This window comes from Astatotilapia calliptera, chromosome 10 (assembly GCF_900246225.1).
Source record: "Astatotilapia calliptera chromosome 10, fAstCal1.2, whole genome shotgun sequence".
Taxonomy (NCBI): domain Eukaryota; kingdom Metazoa; phylum Chordata; class Actinopteri; order Cichliformes; family Cichlidae; genus Astatotilapia; species Astatotilapia calliptera.
In genome coordinates this window covers 25,044,244-25,071,773 of record NC_039311.1, presented here as the reverse complement: position 1 = coordinate 25,071,773, position 27,530 = coordinate 25,044,244, and the positions used below count along the sequence as shown (strand labels likewise).

The window sequence follows — 27,530 nt, the reverse complement described above, 5'->3', positions numbered from 1 at the left end:
CATACTTGTTGTCTTTAGTCATGTGCTTCTGCTAAGTTGCGCAGCTCCTTTTGTTTTCCCTCTTGTTCTGTGGGATGACTGTTTTTTATATCTCTGAGAGAGTGGCACATCTCCTTGCAGCACATTAAACCACAGCAGATACTTAAACACAACAACAGAACAAAGGGGGTTAGGAAAAAAATGCCTGACATGGTGTTCATTTTTAGTTTACATAACTAATCGTTAACCTCAAAGAAAGGTAAAAGAGGCCAACTGAAATGCATTAAGGTAGATGCTTTCTTGATCATGAGCCAAAAAATCAGGGCATCAGGGGAGAGATGTGTTCTCTGGAGTGACAAATCATGCTTCTCTGCCTGATGAGCCAACGGATGAGTCTGGGATTGGCAGTTCCCAGGAGAACTTGTCATCACCTTAGGAATGAATTAGAGCGGAGACTGTGAGTCAGGCCTTCTCGTCCAACATCAGTGTCTGACCTCACAAATGTGCTTTCGGTCAAAAATTCCCCGAAACATACTCCTAAACAATGCCGAAAGTCTTTCCAGAAGAGCTGAAGCCGTTATAGGTGGTGATGTATGCTGGGATTTTCCTTCACAACCAATTCTGGGATTTATAGAGACTGATGAGAAAACGAAAATATGCATTCAGTGACAGTAACAGCATGGATCCATTCATCCATAGCAGAGTACCCATGTTCTGATGGCTGCTTCCAGCACGGTCACAAAGCTTAGATATACTCAAACTGGTTTGCACATAATGATGAGTTCACTGTAAATGGCCTGTATTTGTATAGGGCTTTAATTAGTCCCTAAGGACCCTAAAGCACTTTACACATTCAGTCATCCACCCATTCACACACTGGTGATGGCAAGCTACATTGTAGTCACAGCCACCCTGGGGCGCACTGACAGAGGAAAGGCTGCCGGATACTGGCGCCACCGCCCTCTGACCACCACCAGTAGGCAACGGGTGAAGTGTCTTGCCCAAGGACACAACGACCGAGACTGTCCGAGCCGGGGCTCGAACTGGCAACCTTCCGATTACAAGACAAACTGCCAACTCTTGAGCCACGATCGCCCCACTGTAGCCTCCACAGTCACCAGATCCCACTACAATAGAGCACCTTTTGGATGTGGTGAAAAGGGGCACTCCCATCCTGGATATTCAGCCAACAAATGCAAAAACTGTGTGATACTATCATGTTGGTATGGACCAAAATCTTGGAGGAATGTTTCCACCACCTTCTTTTATCTATGCCATGAAAATTAATACGGTTCTGTGAGTGGGTGTCGAGAACAAACCAGGGGATTTTTTCAAACTATTATGTGTCAGAATTGTTAATAATGTTCCAGTGTAATCACTGCCTCCCAGCTATGAAGTTAATAACAATCCAGTGATGAAGTAAGTATGAATATGTTCTCAGTATGAATGCTAGAAAATGCATTTTCTGAAGAATGAATGAATGAAGAAACTGAATGTTTCGCGCTGAAATGATATATTTGCTGAATGTTAAGTTAAAAATATTGAATGAGCTGAAAAATACTGAATTTTTCACCTGAAAAAAGTGCAGAACTGTTGAAAGCTGACGTTCACACAGAAGAAGTTGAAAAGTAGCTGAACAGGTTTAAAATGTAAATTAGAAAAAGCTGAGTAATGACAAACGAAAATAGAGTCAGAAAACAACCGAAAGAATATTAAAAGTTCATATTCTTTTAATCACTGAATGACTGAAATGTGATCCCCCTACTTGGATCCACACAGTTCAAAAAGTTTACATCTCTGAGCTTTGGAAGACACACTGTTGGAAAGAGAATAACGATGGCTACGTCTTGAGGGTCAAATAATAGCTGTAGACCGAACACTGTGGACACAGCAGCAGTTTAAAGAGAAGGTTTTAAGATAAATTTTTCCTCTACTCCCAGTCTGGCAGTTGAACTGTCTCACTCTAATATATATATATATATATATATATATATATATATATATATATATATATATATATATATATATATATATATATATATATATATATATATATACATTCATATTAGTATATATTATTAATATACTAATATATATATATTAGACAGTTATATATAGTATACGATACAGTTTACGATATACAGTGTACACTTTGTGCTTTGCCCTGCCTTAGGTTTACGCTGTACTGTCCCAAACTTTCCATTTGGGGGCGGCAAAGCCCCACAGACTTTCTGTCACTTGCAAACACATAAAATTAATAGAAGAAGAAAAAAAGCCATTCGATTGGTTATTGCTAGGGGACAAACAGCCTCTCACCAACCACTGTTACATCTTCAGCTTAGGTAGAAAGGCAGCTGTATACCATCCTTGGTGCGGCACAGTGTGAGGTCTATTTTGTCGCAGCTAAATCTGAGTAGCACTTTAGTCTTTTTTATTTTTTTGCGGTGCTTTACGCGACGGAGGTGTTGTAATATATTATAATGTAGCCGTTAGCCGTGGTTTGTTTATCTGGCGGGGTGGACAGAGCCGATTCTCCGTCTAGGTGAGTGAACGACCCTGCTAATGCGAGCAAGCTAGCTATGAAAGCTCTCTCTCTCTTTCTAGATATATAAATATACATACACGCACTTATATATGTTTTTGTATTCAGGCTATCCTGCTATATGCTGCTGTCAGGGTATATCTTCCTTCCATCTATAGCTGCTGCCATTGCTGCTGTCGGACTGGTTTTGTGTCTGCTGATGCTGGGCCTCTGGCACAGATTGCAGGCTGCCGTTCACAACAACTGTCATGTTGTTGCTAATGTAGGCGAGCCCGCTGTTTGTGTTGTGCTCTACAGACACAGTTGCACTGATGTTACTGAGGTTTACATTCATCTTCACCACGTGCAACTATTGAGTATCGATTAGAGCTGCAGGGGTGACAATTTTGATCGTTTTCCCCATTTACTCGGATATTAAATAAAAATAATAATAATATTAAAAAAATACCTGAAAAAAACTGCTGTTTACTACCGCACATTCCTGGATTTTTATGTGGCCAGACCTTCCAAACCCCATTTAATATACGATATGTTAAAGTAAAAGATGTGCCATTTTTGCTTTCACAAGAAATAATTAAATGATAATAAAAATAAATAAATACAACTTATGCTACTTTCTCTTTATTAAGCATTTGAGTAAATTGCTTTTTAAAGTTGCAAAAAAGGCTCCAGTCATGCCGGACCATATGCACTCACCAGCTACATTACACCTTCCTAGTACCAGGTTTGACCCCCTTGTGCCCTCAGCAGTGCATTAATTCTTTGTGGCATAAATAGCTGGAAACGTTCCTTTGATTTTGTCCATAGTGACATGATGGCATCACACAGCTGCAGGTGTTTCATTTGCACATGTATGATGTGAATCGCCTGTTCCATCACATCCCAAAGGTACTGTACTGGACTGATTACTGTAAATGACATTTGAGTACTTGTTGTCATGGTCAAGAAACGGGTTTGAGGGGATTTGACCTTTTTCACATGGCACATTAGCTCATTAGAAGCACCTTTTAGAACATAGTCAGCAACAATACTAAGTGTGGTGTTTAAAAGACGTTTACATAGTATGACGGATCCAAAGTGTGCCAAAAAAAATGTCCCCCACATCTTTATAGCACCAATTTTTTACACTAAATTCAACAATCTTCTGTTGTCCTGTTTAGTTTTGGTGAACCTCATTTTCGTGTTCTTGGCTGTCAATAGTGGTCCTCGGTGTGGTCATCTGATCTTCTGCTTCAAGGTTCAACGTGTTATGCAGTCATAGGTCCCATTTGGCACCAACAGCTATGCTTCAGAGTCACTTAAATCTCCTTTATTCCACATTCTGATGCTCGGTTTGAACTTCCTCAGGCCGTCTTGTCCATGTCTACATGCCTAAATGTACTGAGTTGATGCTGTGTGTTTGGCTGATTAGATATTTGTGTTAACTACCAGTTGAATGGGGGTAATAATGAAGTGGCTTGTGAGTATAGATTTAAACTTAACAATTAAGTGATGTATTTATTTTAAAAAGTAATATTATTTGTTTTAGTAATACTTAAAATTACTAAATTGTATTAAAAAACTATTTCTATACAGTGATGTTTTATTTAAGAAATGTAAGTAATTAAAGCAAAAATTAGGGGTCCATTCTCAGTGTGCTTGCAGTAAAGCCATCAAGTTTCTACATCACATCTGTAAACCTTCTGAAATGCTTGTGAGGTTTCAAATCCTGCAAACCTTGATCTCAAATGTCAGGTGCCTACTTTCAACTGTCCAACTAAAGCACAGTTTGTTTATTGATATATCCTTATATCTCTGTCAGTGCGCCCCAGGGTGGCTGTGGTTACAATGTAGCTTGCCATCACCAGTGTGCGAATGTGTGTGTGAATGGGTGGATGACTGGATATGTAAAGCGCTTTGGGGTCCTTAGGGACTAGTAAAGCGCTATATAAATACAGGCCATTTACCATTTACCATTTATACTGTTTTTCTTTTTTAGAATACTTGTTTGACTTGTCTGTGAGGCCCAGAACATCAAACTGGCTGAAATGGATGAGCAAAGTGTTGAGGTCAGTTTCACTGTTAGACTGCTATGATGTATTACATTATATATTGTATTGTATAGTGTATTACTTACCAAATTCATGTAATGTGCATGGTTTAATCTTCATAATCTGTGGTCTTGAGTTCTGTGGCTGTAGTCGGTTTAAAACGTTCTTCTGTCCCTGTGCAGAGCATTGCTGAGGTGTTTCGATGCTTCATTTGCATGGAGAAACTGAGGGATGCTCGCCTCTGTCCACATTGCTCCAAACTCTGCTGCTTCAGCTGTATACGAGTGAGTCTGTTTAGACATAGCAGCGATCAGAAAATGTTCTCCTCACTCCACAACTCTGCATTCAGTTTTTACAAGTATCTTAGTTTTTATCTAATCAATTTTGTGATGTGACCAAAATTACTGCGACTATGTGCAATGAACGTACAGTCTTGTTGCTTTTCTAATAGTTGTTTCAAAGACAAGGGCCACAAAACAACATACGTACTTGACAACCTTGGTTTTATAGAGGAATATAAACCAAATGCAACCAGTTGCCAACAATTTTTGTCGAGTCCCCTGTTACAGAAACACATGTTGCAAATGCTTATTAGCGCAGACTGACTCAGATTGCTTGCAGCATGTTGCTAGTCCGTTTTTATAGACAGCAGATTTTGCAAAACTTCGCCAACCTGTCCGTGAGTGATCATAGAATCAGACTTAAACCACAATTATTTGAGAGGTTGCCTCCAAGCAGCCAAACTGTGCAGCCACCTTGTGATTAAAAGTGGTCACCTGCTGGTTGAGGGTGTTTCACGCTCAGCCTCTGGGCAACCAACTGTTTTCATGCAACTACTTGAAATCAATCACTGAATGTGGGGAATAAATAAATAAAATAATGGAAGTCACCAGGCATTAGGCTGGTTTTGTTTTTTTTTCCAACTTGAAATGAGGTTGATGTCCTATTTTTACTCTAATGTGATTGAGCCATTAATGATAAAGCGATGAGACAGATAAGTCTGTTAAATCACACAGTTGGGATTTATGTAGAGCTTTTCCAGTCTTACTATCCAAACCCTTAAAGAACACACAAACATTCAGACAGCACTTTTTAAAAAATAATAAACTACACACTGTCCAGCACACCTGTGTATCTTTCAGCCCACCGTTATGTGTGTAAGATCTTCGTGTTTTTTATACATGTTATTTTTATCTTTGTAAAATTTGATGGTGACTGGTTTTGGGATCGGTCACGTGCTGCCACCGCTACTTCTTTCATGTTTTATAGCTACATTGATAAATACTGAGATGACTTATCAAGTTAATAACCACCAACAGTAACCACAGTTGTTACTGTTCCCTTTCAATAATATTTGGTCAACAGTGCAGCAGTGTGATGCCTATGATTCACATGAGTCAGTCTTTGCTTATCCTCACACTCAGTAGGATCAGTTTGTGTAGTTTAGTTTTTCTTGGTCTTTATAAGGAATGTACAAATAAGAAAAAAATATAAAATGTCCTGAATCATGAATCTTTGGCAGACTGTTTGTGCTGCTTGTATTTAAGCTGAAATCTCTCCTGTGTAACAGCGATGGCTGACGGAGCAGAGAGCACAGTGTCCACACTGTCGGTAAGCACCTGCTAACACACATCTACTTCATATAACTAATCACATTTGGTGGAATAATTCATGGTCCATGTGAATTTTGTTTGAACTCATAAGGTACCTGGTAAGACCAGAGTAATGACTAAAAACAGTGTGTAAGAGCTATACAACTCACAATGTAACAGCGTGGAATACATATGAATTCGATGTGAGTTAATTCAGCAAGACATAAGCATATTATGTCTTTAGTATATCCTATGGGCAAGGAGAACACCAATAAAACTGATGAAACGTAGCGAAACAGACAAAAAGCCTCAAGATAACTTTCTGATCTGCTTCATAATGTTAGAATAGCTATGCAGTTATTAAAATATGTGTGTGCATTCTTTTGTACAGGGCTCCACTTCAGCTGAGGGAGCTTGTCAACTGTCGCTGGGCGGAGGAGGTCACCCAGCAGCTGGACACCCTGCAGCTTTGCAGCCTCACCAAGCATGAGGACAACGATAAAGACAAGTGAGTTCTTGACAAGTGTCTTTCAGTCCCAGTCCTGTTTTCTGAGTTGAAAGTGTTCTTGTCATTTTTATATCCCTGTCTTCCTTAAATTTCTCTTCATAAATCAAATCTTAATGCCAGAACTATGAAAAGTTATTTTAAGAAGTTTTGTTCATTCTGTGTCACCATTGTTTTATATTTGTCAGGGTTTTGGTTTTTTGTTTTTTTTTGGTTGGGGTTACTTATACATGCTCTGTGATGCTCAACTCAGAGAATAACAATCAAATTTGGTACAGTTGTGGGAAACAAACAGTGGTTGTCTTGTTGCTCTGCAGATGTGAGAACCATCACGAGAAGCTGAGTGTTTTCTGTTGGACCTGTAAGAAATGCATCTGTCACCAGTGTGCCCTGTGGGGAGGCATGGTAATGCTTCACTTATATAATAGTTGGCAAAGTCAGAAACGCTCTCATTAATGAGTTTTCCGCTACATAAAAGTCAGATGGCGTCCGGTGAATTTTGCTGTTTTGGTTGCTTCCAGCACGGCGGCCACACCTTTAAGCCCCTGGTGGAGATTTATGAGCAGCATGTGACCAAGGTGAAGGAGGAGGTTGCCAAGCTGCGCCGCCGCCTCATGGAGCTCATCAGTCTGGTGCAGGAAGTGGTGAGGACTGCTTTTTCTCTTATGAACAACAAATGCTCAATAGTTTGATATTTACTGTCCTGTCAGATCAAACTCCTTCTGTTTCGTGCACTCATCACTTTTCACCTTCACCTCTTCAGTAAATCTTTTTAACTGCAGATTCATATCCTAGTACATATTTGAATTCTTCTTGACATTCATGGGACTTGAGGGATGTTCTCTCCCTCAACTATGAAGAATTATTAATGGGTTGGCGAGTTATCTTGAGGCAAACTCAGTTTTCAGTATTACAAAGGTGTCCTTTCTTAGCTGTCTAGATCAGCGGTCCCCAACCCCCGGGCCTCGGACCGGTACCGGTCCGTGAGTCGTTTGGTGCTGGGCCGCGAGAGTTGAGGCTCAGGTGTGAAATGTGTGGTTTTCAGGGTTTTTATCGGGTTTCAGCGTTATTTTGTTATCGTTTTTATCGTTAACTCGGTCTTCCTGGGTCATTTCACGTGTGTTATGAATAAATCTTCTTTTTTTCGGTACCGGTACTAGTTTTATTTTGTTGTATTTATCCGCGACACCTTAAAGGCCGGTCCGTGAAAATATTGTCGGGCATAAAATGGTCTGTGGCGCAAAAAAGGTTGGGGACCGCTGGTCTAGATTACCACGATGAGTTATGCTGCTTTAAGTAGAGTTTAGATTCTCTGCTGAAGGAATAGGTTTTATATGTATTGCTGTATCTTACATGCCACTGTTATGATAAGCCAATGTGTTACACTGTCTGCCATAGGAATTTATACACATTCATTTTTTGATGCAGAAAATGCATAAATGTTTTTATTTTCTGACATTAATATAAAAAATAACTAGCATTTTTGTTTTGCACAAAGAAATAAAATCAGCTCCATAATCCATAGAGCCCAATTAATGACCCACTTGTAGAGGAAAGCTTAAGTCAAAGAGCCTGTGGAAATTGTTTTAACTTAGGACCTCTGAGGCCCACTTTAAAGTTTCAGGTTATTAATGTCAACTGGGTACAGCATGAAATGTCCCGACAAAGCACTTTGCAGTGTTTCTTGGTCATTATTTGTGTGATTACACTGCTACATTATTGTAGTTCGGTGGTGGGATTCAGGAGCACCTGAGGGTCACTCTGGCCTTCTCAATTTGAGCAGTGACATTAAAGCAAACAGCAGTGAACTCAGGGAACTGTTATCATGATACTCCTGAAAGATACACATAGATGAGTTGTATGAAGACTGCCTGTCTCTCTATCTCTCTTATGAAAGCATCCACTCTCTAACTGCTTCTTCACACGTATCGTGTCACCTGACATGATGGACAGAGTGAGACGAAAGGTGAAACAAAGAATAGATAATAATAAACTATAACACAATAAATTAAAATGCCCATAAATGCTGAAATAAGTGCAAGTCAGTTACAAGGCAAAAACACTCAGTCTGTTTGCGTCATAGCTTGTGTTCAGTTTCAGTGTCTGTGGAGTCTGCTTTTGCTTTTTGTTTGAATATAATACGTCCTGCGAGAGGATGAGCTCACTCTCCTGTTTAAAAGGCTAAATGCTTTCTGTGATTGTGCCTGACTTTGTTGGTTTGTGTGTCTACTGAATGATGTATCCTGAGAGTTTTTAGGATGCTTCTATAGCCTCGGGATACCTTCATGTTTGTCTGTTAGACCAAAAACTTTGGACTGCATTAATCTGAATTCCATATCCCAGATTATCATAGTGGTCAAATTTTAGCTCTAGGTATATTGTGATTATACTTCCATTCGAAAATGAAATATCATCTTGATAAATCATATAAGTTGAATTATTTTGTTACCCCCAATTTCCTATGCTTCACATCCAACGATAGATGTGACATTGTGATATAGCGACCACAACAATAAAGTATCTACTGTACATTATAAAGCGCCTTGAGGCAACTTTTGTTGTGATTTGGCGCTATATAGATAAAATTGAATTGAATTGAACAACAGTCCTAATCAACACACAGGATTAGACTTCAAAATGATATCAAATCCGCAGCCTACAGTATGGGCGTGCTGTATTGCTGACATCCAGCAGATGGCACTGTTGTTTTAATAAAAGCTTGTCAGTGAAGTTGACACAGTGAACGCATATTTAACACAGTGTGTTTGTGTGTTTTGTTTGATGGTTCAGGAGAGGAACGTTGAGGCAGTTAGGGGTGCAAAAGACGAGAGGGTCCGAGAGATACGTAACGCCGTGGAAATGATGATCGCTCGTCTGGATAACCAGCTCAAGAATAAGCTCATCACCCTCATGGGTAGGACTCACACTGTGCACACACTCACTGTCAAAAGCAGATGTCCAGATAAATGTTTTTTTTTTCTTTTTTTAGCTTTTTATATACATTTTAACCTTCAATTTAATTAATTACACATCATTTCAGTGCATTGCTTTTATCTGAAAAAGAGCTGACCTCAAATCTTATTTTAAAAACATTTTTGACCACTTTCAAGCTCATTATTTCCATGTCTGAACACCTTGCCTACTTTTATGTAAAAATACTGAAAGAACTCTGGTAAGCTGAATTGAATGACTGGCTTTTAGGCTGCAGGAGAGGACACATTATTCTCATTTTCACCTGCATTTTTTTGACTTCACCAGAGTAGCTTTGCACGATTAACTGTTCAAAAAAATGTCCTGCAGCCCATTAGATGGTTCAAACTCTGTTTAGAACAAGGTCAAACAATTGTCTTCCGATTGGCTGAAAAGCAGGCGGGTGGGGCTTGGGCACTCACAGACAGAACTGCATGTCTGAGATGACCAGATTTCGGCTATCATACAGAGCCAGGAGTATTTTTAAAAAAATGAATGTTTTGCTGACGGGGTGACATAAAATCTTTTTACCATTAAAATATCATTAAACATGAATTAAGGAGCATTCAGCAGTATTTTGCAAAAAATAAGAGATGAAACTGCTGAAAAAACATATTTAGAGTTATCTGAAGAGAATGGTACGTTAGGGTCACCCTTACTAACTGTAGTCATTAATTAATATTCAGCAGTTAAATAAATTAATCCCAGTTCTGTCGCCACCTGGTTATGCATTCCCAATAGAATAAGCATCATTTTAACAGGTTAAAGACATATGGCAGTGTTTAGTTTTCTTGTTGTTGCAAGACTGGCTTTAAATGTGTCTAAAGGTCGAGACCTTCACCCAACAAAACACGCAGACTCCCCACTGAAAGCAGTGAGAGGCGCCCTTTATAGCTGCGGGTAATATACATATGAAATATTTATCTGGACTGAGTGGATCCGTGCACTTGGCGCCCACATACACAACCTGCACTCCCACACACTCTCACTCAGCAGCTTCCATCAGGGCTGACATTCAGCACAAGAGTACTGAAAATAGAACTGCGTTCCTCCCCATCAGGCCAGAAGACGTCCTTGACCCAGGAGACGGAGCTGCTGGAGTCTTTGCTGCAGGAGGTGGAGCATCAGGTTGGTCGTCTGCAGCAGATCAAAGCCTCCATTCATTTTTTTCCTACGGCATATTGTTAGTTGTGTAATATTAAAGCTGAGAAACCCCACACACAATACAGCAATACATGCTGTCTCATTGATTCAACACTATTCCAGTCTTTAAGGTCAAGGTATATTTTAAATCCTCTCTTATAGCAAGTGTCTGGTGCAATATTTTAAAAGTTTCAACTGTGCTGTTAACTGTTTTTAAAAAGGAAACGACTAATTTGAGGTCTATCCAAACAATACATCTGCAAGTTATAAAACCAAAAGTATGATGTAATGGCTGCAGAGCTGGTGAGAATTCACTGTAAGTGCTTTATTTTACACTGTGGGAACTTCTTTTATTCATTATTGAGTAGCAGAGCATGTTGCACGACAAATCGGGCGAGCAGGCATGTTGCATTTGCACGATTGTTTCTTACAATGTGATGTGATGAATCATGAGCTTTTCTGCACTAAGAGTAGCAGCCAGAAAATATTACAGCACATTAAATACAGAAATACTGGCAGCGTTGAGGGATGGGTCATCTCATTTACCATCTTGAAGTTATTTTGTAAAATGACTCCAAAAAAGTTGCACTTTACTATTTTTCATAGATATTCGTAGCATAAATGTAACATTTTACTAAATTACAATTACAATTTTTTTTTTTTGCAAAAGAATCAGATTTTGAGGGGGTCAGGTGGGAGACTGTTTTTTGTTTTAAGAAATGAACTTTTATATTCTGACTTTGCTTCTTTTGTTACTGAATTAAGTAAAACATTTAGTTGAATTTCAGTTAACTGTTTATTTTTTCTGAGCAAAAATCAACACATCGATTGTTCAGCTGCTTGCTGGCAGTAACGAGATGATTTTCCTGAATTGTGTGTATGCTGAACAGCTTCACTCCTGCAGTAAGAGCGAACTGATCTCAAAGAGCCCAGAGATCCTCCTCATGTTCCAGCAGGTCCACCGGAAACCCATGCAGTCTTTCGTCACCACGCCCGTCCCTCCAGACTTCACTAGGTAATATCCTCAGCTGCAACACCAGACGCTTTTCACGGTCCAGGGAGGATGCAACGAAATGCCTTAGCTACTAGGGATAACAAAAATTATCATCAATAATAAATGTTATGTGGCAGGAGATTCCCATTTGTTTTTTTTTTTTGTTTTTTTTAATCAATCGATTAAATTTTATGGCTCATAATACTAAAGGAAATAACCTGACAGTGACTGTAAACTACAGGTTAATTATTGTGCTTTTATGTGCAGTCATCTTTCCTCTTTGTGCTTTCAGTGAGCTGGTTCCTGCCTATGACTCCAGCACTTTTGTTCTAGTCAACTTCAGGTAAATCATCTCTGAGGCTGCATTTGGTCATAGAGAAGACAAACAAGGAACTCTCACTCTGACATACTGTCAGCTTCTTCCTATCTTCAAACACCATCCTTAAATTTTGTTGAGGATTTTATAAACTATGGAAAAATGTAAGGTACTTTTTAAAAATTTATTTAGCCTTTATTTAACTAAGTTCCTTGAGATTAAAATCTCTTTACACACTATTACAATGTTACAAGTTAAACTCAAATATAAATGCAAAATAAAATGAGTCAGAGTAAAAATAACCAGTTAAAAGCTTCAAATGGGAAATCTATCAAAACATCCTGATAGGGTTTCAGCTCGTTTGATATATGTTTGTTTGTAGCACCCTGAGGCAGCGGGCTGACCCGGTCTACAGCCCTCCCCTGCAGATCTCTGGCCTCTGCTGGAGACTCAAAGTCTACCCAGTGAGTTGATGTATGCCTTTTAAAACCTGGCTGCAGTTCTAGCTGACATCGATTGGTTATTGTGACTGTAGTAATTTAGACAGAAATCACGTTGTCTTTGCTAAAGCAGCACATGTCTCTGTGTTTCTGCAGGACGGTAATGGTGTGGTTCGTGGAAACTATCTGTCTGTGTTCCTCGAACTGTCTGCAGGACTTCCCGAAACATCAAAGTATGTAATATTTTGTTGTACATTGACTGCTCTTTCAATAAATTCCTCCTCTGCTCTGTTTTCTTTCTGTGACAATTTTTTATTTATTTTTTTTACAGTCAAGCCTGGGGCTAAATTGACTTGCGTAAAAGATTTATTTTCAAGTCCAATTTGAATAATTTACAGTTAACATGCAGGAAGACACATAGATTAAAAATGTTCAGTTATAATGCAGCCAGTGTTTTTCATAAAACCGTCAAGATTGTTTTAAAATGAAATGAAAATCTGGTCCTAATAGATGCACAGTATAACAAAAACCACTACATTACATGATATAGGATATTTGAAAAATGAGTTTGGCATCAGTGAGGAGATAATACTTTTTCTTTCATGTTTTAAAGACGTGTTACCGCTTCAACCAGGGGAGCAACAGGGGAACCCCTGATTGAATATTTAACGAGAAAATTGCATCAAATTTTGTCATTTTTAGCCGATTAATACCAAAATCAGGTGATCCTACTTGGACTCAATAATACTTGTGGCTTGAAAAACTAATCACTTCTAGTTTGGTGTGTTAAATATCCGTTCACTGTCTTTTAGTTCTTTAAAGAAATACATCCTCAAAAGTCCCGGATGAGTTCTGCTTTTGCTGCATTTCCTGTGTGTTGATATGCTCTTTGATATGCGTAGATATGAGTACCGTGTGGAGATGGTCCATCAGGCCTCCAGTGACCCCACAAAGAACATAATTCGGGAGTTTGCCTCTGACTTTGAGGTCGGTGAATGCTGGGGCTACAACCGCTTCTTCAGGCTTGATCTTCTAGCCAGTGAGGGATACCTGAACATGCAGACAGACACACTGGTCCTCCGGTGAGAACACGCACGCCCAATTCTAATCATGTAGAATCAGGTTGAGTTGGAGATCTTTTATCCCAGTGTGACTGAGTATCATTGGTTTTCTTTGCTCAGCTATCAGGTTCGCTCACCTACCTTTTTCCAGAAGTGCCGAGATCAGTACTGGTACATCAGCCAGCTGGAGTCGGCCCAGAGTGGCTACATCCAGCAGATCAACAATCTCAAAGAGGTACTCTGTCTGTCCGTGTTTGTGTTCTGTATTTATAGGCATGTTTTGTTTTTTTACTGTTTGTTGAATTTAGGATTCACTGACTCTCGTCAGCCATTGTTTTAGAGTAAACAGATTCCAAAGTTTTCAAAGATGCCAAAGTCTCTGAGTCACTCTGACTCATCTAGTTGGAGTTGCTTCCATAATTAAGTGTCTGTTTATTTTGAGCTAAATAATATTCCCCGAATCTCTGTATTTCTGATTCCAGAGGCTCGCTATCGAGCTATTTCGCCGTCAGACCTCACGCAGCTCCTCGCCTCCTGACCTGAGGCTTGCTGCGGGCACCACGACCTCTGAAAGAGACCCTCGCTCGGTGAAGAGTGACGATGAGATTCAGACCACTTTGAGCAATAATAAGAAAGGAGAAGAAGAAGAGAGGACGCAACACGATGACTCTAATGTGAGGATGGAAAATACTGCTTGACTTTGAAAAAACAGCTGATTGCTTCTTAATGTTTTCTTATTCGAGAGGGTGTCTGTGCATAGCTGAGCTTATACAGGTTTTCTTAGGTGATGGGCATCATGTTTTCACTGGAGGTGTTATGACTATGTCAAAAACTACTAATTATCTAGTATTATTTAGGTATTTTATTTATTAAGCTATTAATTTATTGGTGTTAAAATTTTCTTTTTATGGGGCATTTCATTGAATTTTAATTAAAAATCAAATGAATAAGAGCTGGAGGTTTTGGGATCCAGCGTCTTCCTGTACGAGATACAGCTCATTAATTGCCTGGCTCCTCTGTTGTCCAGGAGCTGTCAGACGGTGACCTGGAGGTGGACTGTCTGACAGAAGAGGAGGTGAACCCTCTGGATGGCAGCAGCACTTCAGGGAGCTCCACAGCCACCAGCAACACTGAGGAGAATGACATAGACGAGGAGACAATGTGAGCACAAATGGCTTTATTGTGAAACTTTCTACAAAAAATGTGCTTGGTGGTAATTTGATAATGAAGGCTTTGGTTTCTTTGGTAAGCCGAAGAAATGGATACTAACAGAAATATTTTCACAGGTCCGGGGAGAATGATGTCGACTTCATCGGCAACCTGGACACAGAAGAAGGAGAGCTTCCTGATGACTTGGCTGGAGCCACGGGTATAATTTAAAACATTCATAAAACTGTTTGATTTGAGTTTCCCACAGCTGACATGTTTTTGTTTTGTTTTTTTAACACACAGCAGTGTTAAAAATGTCAGATGTCAGTTTTATCGTTATGTTCTTGAAGGATTATTTAACCTATGCAAACAGAAACAAACTTAGAACCATGATTTGTGAACACATGATTTATGCTGCTGAACAACAAAGAACTGTTTATTTTTTTACCCCTGCAAATTGTGTCCTGAAATAAGCTTTCATTAATTTGTTCTTAAGTATAAATCAGCAGGAGGAGAAATCAATAATGAATGACTATAAAGCAGAACACAATTTAAAGTAATATTAAATATGCACATTACTCAAGGTGTAATGTTGTCCATTTACAGCAGATGTTCTAAATAAGGACATTTTCACACATTAAAGTTGATTATAAACCTCTATTTCTTACTTAGAAATATCAAATGGAAGCTCTTAAATCAAAATACAAGTGCAATTTAGCCAGTCTTAATTCATATTACATGAAAGCATGATTTTAAAAAAGGAAAAAAAAAGATTTCTAAATGCTTGAGTTCTTCTTAGAGGGCTGTAACTTGTGGTTAATAGTATAAATGAATATGTTTCAGTTATTTAAATAAAATATGGTGTTTGTTCTCATTGTAACTCAGTAGTGCAGTTAAACCGTTAAATCTGATTATTTTCATGACAAAAATGTTCATCTAAAAGTTGCTACAAAAGCCCAGTGGGTTTACTGAACAATTCCCTCCATTTACGGAGTGTAACCATCAAATATTTATTGTCCTTTCTCAAATAAAGGCCCTGTTGTCTCCTCAGTTGAGGCAAATAAAAGTCAGCCTCTGTTTGAGAATTTTAGGAATCTATTTGTGTTGTTTGACAACTGTAGAGGCAGATCACAGCAATATGATGGTGGACCTCAAAGCGGCTCCTTCAGGCGTGTTTGACTGTGTTGGTGTTGAAAGGCATGAAGAGGATGAGTCAGTGTTGGTGCACCATGCCCCTCGCAGCCTGCCGATATAGAAGCACTTGGTGTCCGTGTGTGTACATGTGTGGGGAGGGGGTGTTAGATGTCAGAGTTGAACATATCTTTGCTGCATATTGTTTACATCCCACATTGGAGTAATTTTTATTTTTTTATGATTAGGTTACAATTCAGCGAGAGACTCCAGCCTGTTTTGTAACTCTGTTTTTGATGCAGGTTTCTTTGTCTGGAAAACCTTTAGAGAATTTTCTCTCCCAGCAGCTGGAAACTGGCCAGTCAGAAACTCATGTGGGCTGTACAGATAATAACATGTCTCACTGCTGCTTGAAACCAGATCAGTGCTTCTGTTGAGCTTCACTTAAACTTGAATCCCAGATTCAGTAGGTCTAAAGATTAAAAAAAGAAAAAAGGGGGGAAAAAAGTATTTTAAAAAATTTAAGAAGTTCAGACAGCTAAAACCTCCTCAGGCTTTTTGTTGGCAAATTTAACCATATTAAAAACTTAAGGACACAATATATCCTATAGACGTTTACTTTTGAATCAAGTTTTTATTTCAGTTAACTGAAAGGTTTTTCACAATGCCTTTTAGTTTAGTTTTAGTTACCTATAGTAACAATGAAGAGCACCAAATCTCCAACATAAAGAAACAGCTCAAATAACACATAAACATGAATATTTGGAAGGAGAAATGGAGCAATAATCACTTAAATAACCCCTTATTCCTCTTTTAATTTAAGCACAGCCACACATGAACCATATAAACCCTGTTTTTGTGTCTGATCTGCAGGCGGTTCCAACTCCAGTGTGCGATCATTACACCGTAGTGCTGCAGCTGCTGCCGGTCGTAGTACTAGTGGCAGTGGAGCTTCCGCTGCTGCTGCTGCCGCCACCGGTGCTGTTGGGCCAGGTGGTAACAGCCTCCTGGAGATCGACCCGGTCATCCTGATCCAGCTGCTGGATCTGAAGGAGCGCAGCAGCGTGGAATCCCTGTGGGGTCTTCAGCCTCGGCCTCCGGTGTCTCTCCTCCACAGCCAAGGTCTGTAGGCACGCTAACAAAATATCAGTCCCACTAAACTGGGAGTCATTACTCAAACTCTGACACAGGAGTTCCTCAAAATAAAAAACACTTTGTAAGGTCACAGGTTAGCATGTAAACAGCACTGGTTTCAACATATTTAAGTATAGAAAACACATGTAGGATGTTCTGTAGGCTTTGGGGATAAACGCTGTGTTTGCACAAGATTACCAGAGAGCCTCATGCTGATTCTTATCAGTCTCATCCTTTTTCTCTTTTGATGGATTTGAACTTGCTTTCGATATGAATCGGTTTTGCTGCTTTCTATGGAGAAGAAATACATTAGACCAAACTTTTCATTTTCAGGGGGGGAAAATTAAACTTACAGGAATCAGAAAGAAGGGTGCAGCGAACGCCAAGAATTTTGTGAAAAGAACAAAGAAAAAGACCAAAATCAGTTTTCTTGGGACTAATATTGTCCCAGCACCTCTGCTAGGAGAAACATTGGAGCTAATTTGTTGTGGATTTTTTTTTTTCTTTAAAAATTGGTCAAAACCATTACCACCAGCATCCTTTTGTAACCACTTTCTCTTGACCTGTTCGATTAAAAGCGTTGAAGAAAGGTGGAAAGAGAAAAACAGTTTTTAGGGCAACAAACTACCCTCTCACCTTGTAACAGCTGATGTTATTAAGTCTGAAACGACAGTGATCTGAAGGACTACAAAAATCTCATCTTACGTACTTTTGCAGGTCATTAAAAAAACAATATAAAGTAAAATAAGATGTTTGCCACATTGAGACCTTTAGTTCAGCAGTTTATTACGTGAAATAGGAAACAGACTGTTAATTAACATTTATGTGATCTGCACCACTTGTTGTGAGTTATAGGACGCTATCCTCTGCTAAAGGAGGTAATAAAGGAAGTATTGAAGTGTTTTCCTGAGTATCTGGAGAATTTAAACCGAACTTAGCATAACTGCCATGCAGTTTGTGAAAAGACTTTAGGTACATTTGATGTTTAACTTTTTCTCAGTACCAACAGGGAAGCTTCTGATTGGTCCCCGAACCACCATGCAGCTTGCGACCATAGCCCCAAACATAGTTTTAAGCTGTATATTTGGAGCTTCACCTTATCTGCTTCTCTAACTTGTTTCTTGTGTCTTCAGCTCATCCTCACTCGAGGAAGGAACGAGAGCGGCGTCCGCAGGTGGTGCGACGATCAGCTCCGGACTCGGGGGTCCTCATCCGCCTCAAGGCTCAGATGGCTGAGGTCCGCAGCAAGATGGCCGATGTCAAGAGTCAAGTGCTGGAGGTGCGGGGGTCAGCGGAGCCCAGGCCTGGCCCATCTGGGGCCTTCGGTGCTGAAGAGCTCCCGTCTCATCACGGCGATTCAGAGATGGCAGCTTGTCATAAACCCAGCGAGCTTGACCTGGTGGGGAGAGCAGCTGCGACTCGAGCCAGACCCTGCCGCCCCGGTGAGGACTGCTGTTGCAAGCTGTTCAGTGTTAATGTGTAAACAGTGACAGTTTCAACCAAACAGGGAATCTGAGTTATCTGGTTACCCACGCTACAGTTGGTCCGTTTGATTATCTCAATCTCTGCCTGAGGAAATGAATTTATTGAATTCTTTTTGAAAAGAAAAAAACATTGTAGAAATGAAGAGCTGTGTGAAAACTATGCTGCTTCTTTTTGCATGGCATGTTATTCTGGTGGACAAAGTACACAGCAAATGTGCAAACCGGAATAGAGAGGACAATCTGTGTGGGTTGCCACACTGTCAGTTGTCAAGGGTACTCATATGTAGGGCTGTCCCGAATACTTTTGTTTAAAAAAAATTTTGGGGGGGGTGCTTTGCAAAAGCAAATGAACATAACAGAGAGAGAGCATCGTATCTGTGCTGGGAGATCACAGAAAATGTACATGATGACCTACAGATATTTTTTTCTTTAGCTTTTGAACAGTAAATCTATTGAATAGGTATAACTGTTCATCACTGTAAAAATCCACCATGTTGCCCTGCAATCTTGAAAACAGTGACAAGTTGGACATTGCCGTTCTACCTAATCAGGTTTTATGTATCTTTTTAGAAAGCGGCCACATGCGAAGTAGTATGAATTGGCCAAACAACAACAGCAGTTGGTTATAAGCTAATATTTTCCAAGTTATACTCGAGTGTTGCAAAAATCGCACTCGCCTGCAGAGTGCAGATTAATGCACTACAGATGGCCAGCATTTTTAAGCGGACTTGGTCAGAAACATAAAATACTGCAAAATATTAAATTGACACATATCGTTTTTACCCATCAGCTGCAAAAGGCTGATGAGCTATTGCTGTGGGCTGGGTGGGCGGTGTGGACACCCGAGTTTGTGAACGTGATAACTCAAGAAGGAAGTCGCCTAATATTTTCAAATATTGATACCACAGGTACATCTACTAAAAATCTCAGACAACTTCAAAGCCTGGCAACTTTAACCTCAAGGTCAGAGGTCAAGTTTTCTGAAAATATTCTGAATGCAATGACATTAGAACAAGGCGACATAGGATTTTACCACAAGTGTATCTACTACAAGGCTAAGGGACAGCACTGGGAGCCACCAGTATTTTTTATTACTCATTTATTGCCAAGTGTTTATATGATTCCAATATGTTACATGTTACATGGTCTAAATTTTACTGTTTTTGAACAGGATGTTTACATTATATTCTCAGATATACGTATACTCTCAGAATCCACTAAGCTAAAACCTAACAGGTTAACATGCTCTTGCTGAGACTGAAGCAAGTTGACAGGTTGGCATAGCCTCAGTTTCTTTTTTTTCTGTGTCTTTTGGGAATTGGTCAGACGGCCCGGTGGTGCTAGTATCCGGCAGCCTCGCCTCTGTCAGTGCGCCCCAGGGCAGCTGTGGCTACAATGTAGCTTGCCATCACCAGTGTGTGAATGTGTGTGTGACTGGGTGGATGACTGAATGTAGTGTAAAGCGCTTTGGGGTCCTTAGGGACTAAGTAAAGCCCTATACAAATACAGGCCATTTACCATTTAATTACAACATTGAAAGTCAATATTTGCTGCTTCTTTGGATCCAACTAACCTTACATCATTTGTAGCTTTATTTATAGCTTATAAGGGAAATAAACTCTTTTAAACCCTAATCATTGCATAAAACTTGTAATATTGCCTGCTAGCTCTGGGAAACATCAGTGGATGATATTCAGGCTAATTTTTCATTGGAAAAATGTGCCCAGAGAAATTTTGGACTTTTTGAGATTCTATTCTGTCAGGACAGATTATGCTGTTTTTGTTTTGGCACAGTCTTAGGAAGAGATGGATTAGTTTACTTTCCATATTCCCCTATTACACTAAGCCAGGAAGGCCTGCCTCACTATCTTTAGATTAAACTCCAGATAACAAGGCTCACGGGACTTCTGCTGGCACAATCAATATGGTTTTTATCATTATTATTATTATTATTATTATTATTATTATTACATTTGTGTGTCTGTGTTCTGTGTGCAGCCAGGAAGTCTCTGTCTCCTGTCCTGGACAGCAGCTCTCTGGTTGTGAAGAGGAGGAGTCCAGAGGAGATGGAAAAAGACCTGAGGGGAGCAGAAGCTGCTCTGGAGCTCAGCCTGCATCCTAAAGATGGGATGGGAGGAGCAGAGGGTAAGTGTATTCTTGTTGTTGTTTGTTTGTTTTTTTATTCTCCTTTAAACCTGCATAAAATCACAGCCAAGGTGTAACATTGTCCTAAAAAACCGAATTCAAATCTGTGAGAATGACGTGAACAGTAGATGTTGTAAAACCGAAACACTGATCTTTAAAGTGCAATAAAGACAAACGGCAGAGTCAGGTGATCATTTGTTTGTTACTTCGTCACTTCAGGTGAACATTTACAACTGTTTAGACAAAATATGGATAGAGAAGGGTTGATTTATTTATTTTTTTGATTTTGTTTTAGAGAATCAACAGTGATTGTGCTGAAAATTTAGGGTGCAGAGCTTGACTGCTTGAGTGCACTTTACTCAGTCAAGTATCCACCTGATGGATCCTGAAGTTTCTGCAGTTGATTTTTATATTTACTCTCCCCTGTACTGCTTCATTAAGACTTAAAATAGTTTGTGATTCTTTAGTTGCTTTTATGTTTTAACATCGACACAAAAACAGTAACACTTTTCTTTTATAAGAATTTAAAAAAAAAAAATCTGATTCCTGACTTTTATAGGTGACTTTATTAGATTAGCCTTCAGACGTGCAGTTCATGATCTCCCCTTTATGAGTCATGTAATCATCATAAATTATATATTGTGGTTTAAGAGGTTGAGCTTTTAAAACTTTTCATATCAGTATTATGGTGTGGCCTGCAGTTAGTTCACCTTTAAGACACTCTGAATATCATGGTAACAAAAAAACCCCTGAAAGGGTTTTAAATGAGGTTTTTCATTTGGGGAAAAAAAATCATCGTAACTCTCTTCCCAATACAGACAATATGTGATGACCTCCCCTGTACCCATAATGATTAGTTTTGACACGACCTAGTTTAATGACCATTAGAATAGTTTTTTTTTTTTTTCAGGGGTAACTGTATAGGCGGAGACCACCTGCAGTAAACCCAGTCATTTTGTTCTATAAGCAGACACTGTTTGGTTCAGAAAAGGGAAACAAGGGTTACTGCTAGTAGGGTTTTCACGAGGTATAAAGTTAAGGCAGCAAATCACAGTGGTTTTTATTATCCACTGAACATTCTGTAGCACCACCATCTGATCAAAATAAATAGATATCCAAAGACATTATACACTCTCCTAAACCTGCAGTATGAAGGGATTCACTTACCCCAACACTGGCGATCACGATGAGTGGTTACACAAAGCTGGTTATGAACTTTTTTAGTTATCCCAGGGTTTCCTGATCTGCGTATGAACGTTTACGTAAAAATGGTTGGCGTTGCCAGCATCTGAACAATCACACTGTTAAGTGTATCAGCAAGTAAAGCCATAATACAGAATAAAAGTAACACAGCTGCTCCAGATGAGTCAGCGATGTGAGATAACCAATCACTCTACATTAATTTAATACATACAGCTCTGAATAAAAGAGCTACTATGTTAATGAAATTGAACTTATTTGAAGCTTGGAAAGAAAGTGCGCCAACTGTGTAAATATGTGTAAAGATACCGAAGATTAATTATTTTATTAAATAAATTTTTAAGTTGGTTTTGCATGCACACTGGATGTAAGGTCAACAAATACAAAGAAGTGCTCTGCTTGTAGAACAATAAAAATTATTCACAGCCAACAGAAAAATAATGAAACAATAAAATTGTCTCCGAGAATTTGTATTTCTTGCTGATCATCAGGGAAATGGAAAGAAATTAGATATTACTGTCTGCACACAGTGGTCCGAGGGTTTTTCCAGGAATGGTGATGCTGTTTTCCAAGGAATTAATCAGCAGGCGGTGATTTCATATCTGTTGATCTCTAATTATGCTCGCAGTTTAAGTTACCAAGCTGATATACCCTGATAAGAAGTGTGAACCTCCTCCGTGGTACAGAAAACCCAGGATGAACCTGGATGAGACAAAATCCTGCTTCATTGCAGAGGCATTTATAACTTATTCATAGTGGAATTTTCAAACTGAACGTCCCACGATCTTTGACGTTGATTCCCAAGAAACACTTTTCATGCTCCAAAGAAGATAAACTCTTCTGATTTTAATGAATCACGAGCAAGCCATGCCAAAAAAGGTCGAACTTAGAGATTTCTGCACACTCCTCAAGACGATGCTTACGCTAGTGCTTCTTTTATTCAGGCTCTAAGGAAACTTATTATGACAGTGTCTTCAGTGCTTCCAGATTTGATTTGCAGTTTAATGACTGATGGGTTCTGGGATTCGCCAGCAGGGCTTTTTTTTTAGAAAAATAATACACAATATTACTTTATGGTCACACCCACTCAGCTCCCTGTTTTATCTTTTCTTAGCACATTCCCACTTTTCCATCACGTGACTTGGCTTTTGTCTTCATTCCAGGAGTGCTGAAGGCTGACAGCCTCCAGGGACCCCTGGTGTCTCTCAGCACCGCATCAGAGCAGCCCTCCACCTCTAAGCAGCAATATACGATGGAGCAACAGCTATACGGGGCCTCGGGGTCCAGGGAAGACATCTTCACCTTGGCAGCATCGAGCTACATGGCTTCAAGCAAGAACTGTGGCAGCAGGAGCCTGGGGTACGACCCAGAGACTCCTCACGCACAAGAAAAATTATATCTGCAAGAGACAGCCGTGTAATGGAACGCCAGGGTCCCATATGTCTTTCATTTCTTCCCGCTGCAGGGCAGCTGCGTTGGACTGTGAATCTGAGAGCTCAGGAAACTCCCATCAGTCCTTGCCGGAGGTGCCGTCTGCACAGCTGCTGTCATGTGAAGGTTGGTTCACCTTCTAACTGTGAGCCTCAGGAGTGATTGTGTTTGATGATTTGGATTGGCTCTCTGTATACCAGGCAGGGTTTTGTGCGTCATGCTACAAGGCCGTGTCCCCGTCAGTCAGTCTAATTTAGTCTTGGTACAAGTTTGCAAAATTGAAGCTTGATGATACTTTCTTTAATTAAAAAAGAACATCTGGCACTGGCATACTTTAAAAAAGGAATCATTCCCCTATTCTGACTGATGGTCTGTGAAATCCATCAATTCAATAAGAATTCTCCATCCATCCATCTTCATCCGCTTTATCCGAGGCCGGGTCGCGGGGGCAGCAGCCTAAGCAGAGAAGCCCAGACCTCCCTCTCCCCAGCCACCTCCTCCAGCTTATCCGGGGGAACACCAAGGCGTTCCCAGGCCAGCCGAGAGATATAATCTCTCCAGCGTGTCCTGGGTCTGCCCCGGAGCCTCCTCCTGGTGGGACATGCCCGGAACACCAACCCCATGAGGCGCCCAGGAGGCATCCTTGTCAGATGCCCGAACCACCCCACGTGGCTCCTTTTGATGTGGAGGAGCAGCGGCTCTACTCTGAGCCCCTCCCGGATGGCCGAACCTCTCACCCTATTTCTAAGGGAGAGGCCAGCCACCCTTCGGAGGAAGCTCATTTCTGCCGCTTGTATCCGTGATCTCGTTCTTTTGGTCACTACCCACAGCTCGTGGCCATAGGTGAGGGTAGGGACGTAGATCGACCGGTAAATTGAGAGCTTCGCTTTTACACTCAGCTCCCTCTTCACCACGACGGACCGGTGCAGCGTCCGCATTACTGCAGCCGCAGCCCCAATCCGTCTGTCGATCTCCGGCTCCCTTCTCCCATCACTCGCGAACAAGACCCCGAGATACTTGAACTCCTCCACTTGGGGCAGGAACTCATCCCCGACCCGGAGTGGGCACTCCACCCTTTTTCCGGCTGAGAACCATGGCCTCCGATTTGGAGGTGCTGATCCTCATTCCCGCTGCTTCACACTCTGCTGCGAACTGTTCTAGTGCGAGCTGGAGGCCCTCACCCGATGAAGCCAACAGAACCACATCATCCGCGAAAAGCAGAGATGAGATTCTGAGGCCACCGAAGTGAAAGCCCTTCGCTACTTGGCTGCGCCTAGAAATCCTGTCCATAAAAATGATGAACAGAATCTGTGACAAAGGGCAGCCCTGGCGGAGCCCATCACCCACTGGGAACGAGTCCGACTTATTGCCAGCAATGCGAACCAAGCTCTTGCAGCAGTTGTATAGGGATCGAATGGCCCGTAGCAATGGGCCAGACACCCTATACTCCCGCAATAAGAATTCTGTAACACTGAATTATGAGCGTGCCTGAGAAGTTGGAACTTAAAGAGTTCTGCACACGTGTAACAGTCTCATTCTTTCTCGTCTCGTCTGCAGATCAGCCGGCATCTGTCCTGGTGACGGCTACAAGCAGCGACAGCGACACTGAGGACGAGGCCCTGCAGAGCAACAACTCTCGCTACGACAACCACACTCCACCCTGCACAGGTAACCAGCACACACATCATGAAATGAGGCAGAGCCAAGGTGCATGATGTAGATACTAAAATCATTGTTCAGATTCTGCAGAATCTGTTAATGTTTCCCTTTTTTCTTTGGTGGTTATCATCTCTACACACTCCTCCCTCTCTTTCTGCTCTAGCGCTTTTTTTGGTATGTGCGTGTATAGTATACATGTACAGTCATGTACAGAGTTCGCAGCTTCAGTCGTTCGCAGACTTTTCCTTAGACTCTAAATAATAATCGTTCATGTACAGCCTTGCACATCCTTTACTATTTTTTATTTATTTATTCTTTTTTTTTTTTTTTTTTAAGGAGAAGGCAGATTGGGATGGTGTACCACCCCTGTATTCAGAAGCAGGAGGTTTAAAGGTAGCCAGTCCAGGGGTGTTATTCATTTCTCCTTACTGCGTCTCTGGCAGATGGAGTCCAGCATTCCTGCATCATCAGTTTACCACGTGTAGCCATCTCGAGTGTTTTGCTCAGTTTTCTTGTGTTTTTCATTTTGTTCTTCTTAAAGCTCTATGATGCTGCCCAAATGCATATTTAGGGTTTAAACTATTTTAAAGGCATTTATAGGCATTTTCTTTGACCACATCCAAAATCCACAGTTTTCACAGTTCGCTGGTGCTCTTGGAACGTAATCCCCGCAGATTTTGGGGGGCGACTATATTTGATGAGTATTAGTACCACTTCTTTTTATTACTTTTTTTAAAACATGAGAGCAACTGGATGAGGTGAGTGGGATCCCACAGGGGTGGTGTGTGAGACAGCAGACTGTTATCCAGCAAAAAGGATGCACATCATCAGAGAGACTAATGATTTCGACCCTGGCAGTTTTTGTTTTGTTTTTTTCCCTCATCTGTATATTTGTGGATTACTGATAGCTAAAATAATTTAATAGTCAGATGTTTGGGAATTTCCTGGTACTTTTTGTCTCCTGTTCAGATGCTGATTTTGTGTTGTAATAGTGTTATGAGTAACACACAGATTGGCGTGTTTTTCCTCCTTACTTCTTCCAGGAGAGCAGCTCCTGTCTGATGACATGAGTCTACCTGCTGACAGGTGAGCGCAGAAGGGCGCCAGCTTCACGCCATAATAACGATGCAATAATGGCTGGAGAGGACACACATGCTAGTTACACACAGCTGTAGAGTAGAAACTATTTGTTATGCATGAACTGAAAACAAACACTTGTTTTTTTTTCTTAGAGTTTCCTGAATGTCTTTATTATAGGACCATGGCAGAAGTTAATGAAATAACTGTTAAGAGCGTCCCTTCATGTTGTGCAGAAACAACAGAGCTGCTCCCTTCAAGACAAACAACATCACCGTTTGCGTTTAAAGTTGTTTTTCTCTGTTCTGGGTTTGTCTTCATTCGGGGGTTTGACCCCTCGGTGCTGCTTTTTGCTCGTCAGTGTGGCTGTTATATAGCAGCACTGGGTTTACGTAAGTCAGTCTCATTATTTAATAGCCACGTACTAATGGCGACACTGCTGTTTGTTTAATGACTGAATTTCTAACAGTGTTAGGTGCATAGAAGCAGGACTGCAGTGCTTTTTAGTCACTTTATTTAATTCCTTGTGTATAAATGCTTTTCTAAGTCTGGCCTGTCTACAGCATATATATGTAAATAATATGTAGCCTGTCAATAAGAGTTTAGTGTTTCTACTGCTGTGCTGTTCATGCTGAGTTCAGTCTTCCTGCCCTTCAGGCCCAGCACCTTCTCCTCTTCCTTCACCCACTCGGCTCTCTTTATCCACCGCTCAAACGCTTCGTTTCAGACGCACAGTTTTTTTTTTTTTTTGTTCTTTTTCTCGAGGTGAACCATTAGCTTTCCTTGTAAGTCATGTAAATGTCTTCGCTCTTAATAACAGCCGCGTCAGACTTTATTTGACATTTGAAAAGGCTAAACGATCAACTGAGTAACGTGGTTTATGAAGCTGCCGCTGCAGTCTGTGGGCTGAAACTTCATAGCACACCGCAGCCTCCGCGGTGACCCTCAGACTCTCAGGCAGGTGTTTTCAGTTCAACATCTGCATAAACACCAGTGACTGCAGGGCAACGGGCCTCTGCCCGCAGAGACTGACACACATACAGCACACCTGGCAGCTCATCAGTTATTATTAATTTAAAGGAGCAGTCTGAGTTTGGGTCTTCTCTTGATTCTGTAAAAATCTTTGTTAGCTTTACTGGACTCTATCCACACCTGCTCCTCTCCACTCCCACAGATTCAAACACCACTAAAACAACTGCCTTTTTTTTTTAATTTATTTATTTTTATTCCATGTTTTAAGTCTGCAGTGAGTGAGCGAGCATTGAAAAGCTGAAACTGAGGCAGTAGCTCTGTTTAAATTATTAGTAACACCTCTGTGTTCCTGATGTGGTGTGTCAGCACATCTGCTCTGGAGAGTTTCTGTATGTGGGCTGTACTCAGGCACAAAAGTGCAAAATTTAAAGGGCTAGTACACCCAAATTAAAAAGCTTACGTAGTGTTATCTATTAGTGAGATTGCTGTTCTTACATGGACACGATGGAGGGGCACGCAGGGCATTTACTTAGTACTCTCTCGATTAATCCTACGGATCATTTTCTCAGGATTTCA

The 27,530-nt window shown here is 40.6% G+C and overlaps 1 protein-coding gene across 2 annotated transcripts; it reads left to right on the top strand.

Moving 5' to 3' along the window:
* Positions 1 to 2,262: 2,262 nt before the first annotated feature.
* trim37 (tripartite motif containing 37) lies at positions 2,263 to 26,204 on the top strand. 2 transcript variants are annotated; one of them, XM_026181888.1, is made up of 26 exons: positions 2,263 to 2,521; positions 4,500 to 4,569; positions 4,734 to 4,835; positions 6,122 to 6,162; positions 6,535 to 6,651; positions 6,966 to 7,053; positions 7,170 to 7,292; positions 9,439 to 9,562; positions 10,679 to 10,746; positions 11,652 to 11,776; positions 12,048 to 12,098; positions 12,454 to 12,535; positions 12,668 to 12,744; positions 13,414 to 13,593; positions 13,693 to 13,807; positions 14,055 to 14,246; positions 14,600 to 14,733; positions 14,859 to 14,941; positions 16,726 to 16,974; positions 18,120 to 18,428; positions 20,469 to 20,615; positions 22,979 to 23,174; positions 23,281 to 23,372; positions 24,804 to 24,914; positions 25,949 to 25,991; positions 26,138 to 26,204. In XM_026181888.1, the coding sequence occupies exons 2-26, from the start codon at positions 4,549 to 4,551 to the stop codon at positions 26,145 to 26,147; spliced, it is 2,880 nt and encodes a 959-aa protein (XP_026037673.1). In that variant the 5' UTR covers positions 2,263 to 2,521; positions 4,500 to 4,548; the 3' UTR covers positions 26,148 to 26,204. The 2 variants fall into 2 exon arrangements, with proteins under 2 accessions (XP_026037673.1, XP_026037674.1); XM_026181889.1 differs by having other exon boundaries at positions 25,949 to 26,204.
* Positions 26,205 to 27,530: the final 1,326 nt, after the last annotated feature.

Excerpts from the sequence above, each read along its gene's own strand:
- trim37 (XM_026181888.1), top strand. The coding sequence starts at position 4,549 with ATGGATGAGCAAAGTGTTGAG. Across the intron at positions 7,054-7,169 it reads GTGCCCTGTGGGGAGGCATG|CACGGCGGCCACACCTTTAA; the intron begins GTAATGCTTCAC and ends GGTTGCTTCCAG. Across the intron at positions 14,734-14,858 it reads GACATAGACGAGGAGACAAT|GTCCGGGGAGAATGATGTCG; the intron begins GTGAGCACAAAT and ends ATATTTTCACAG.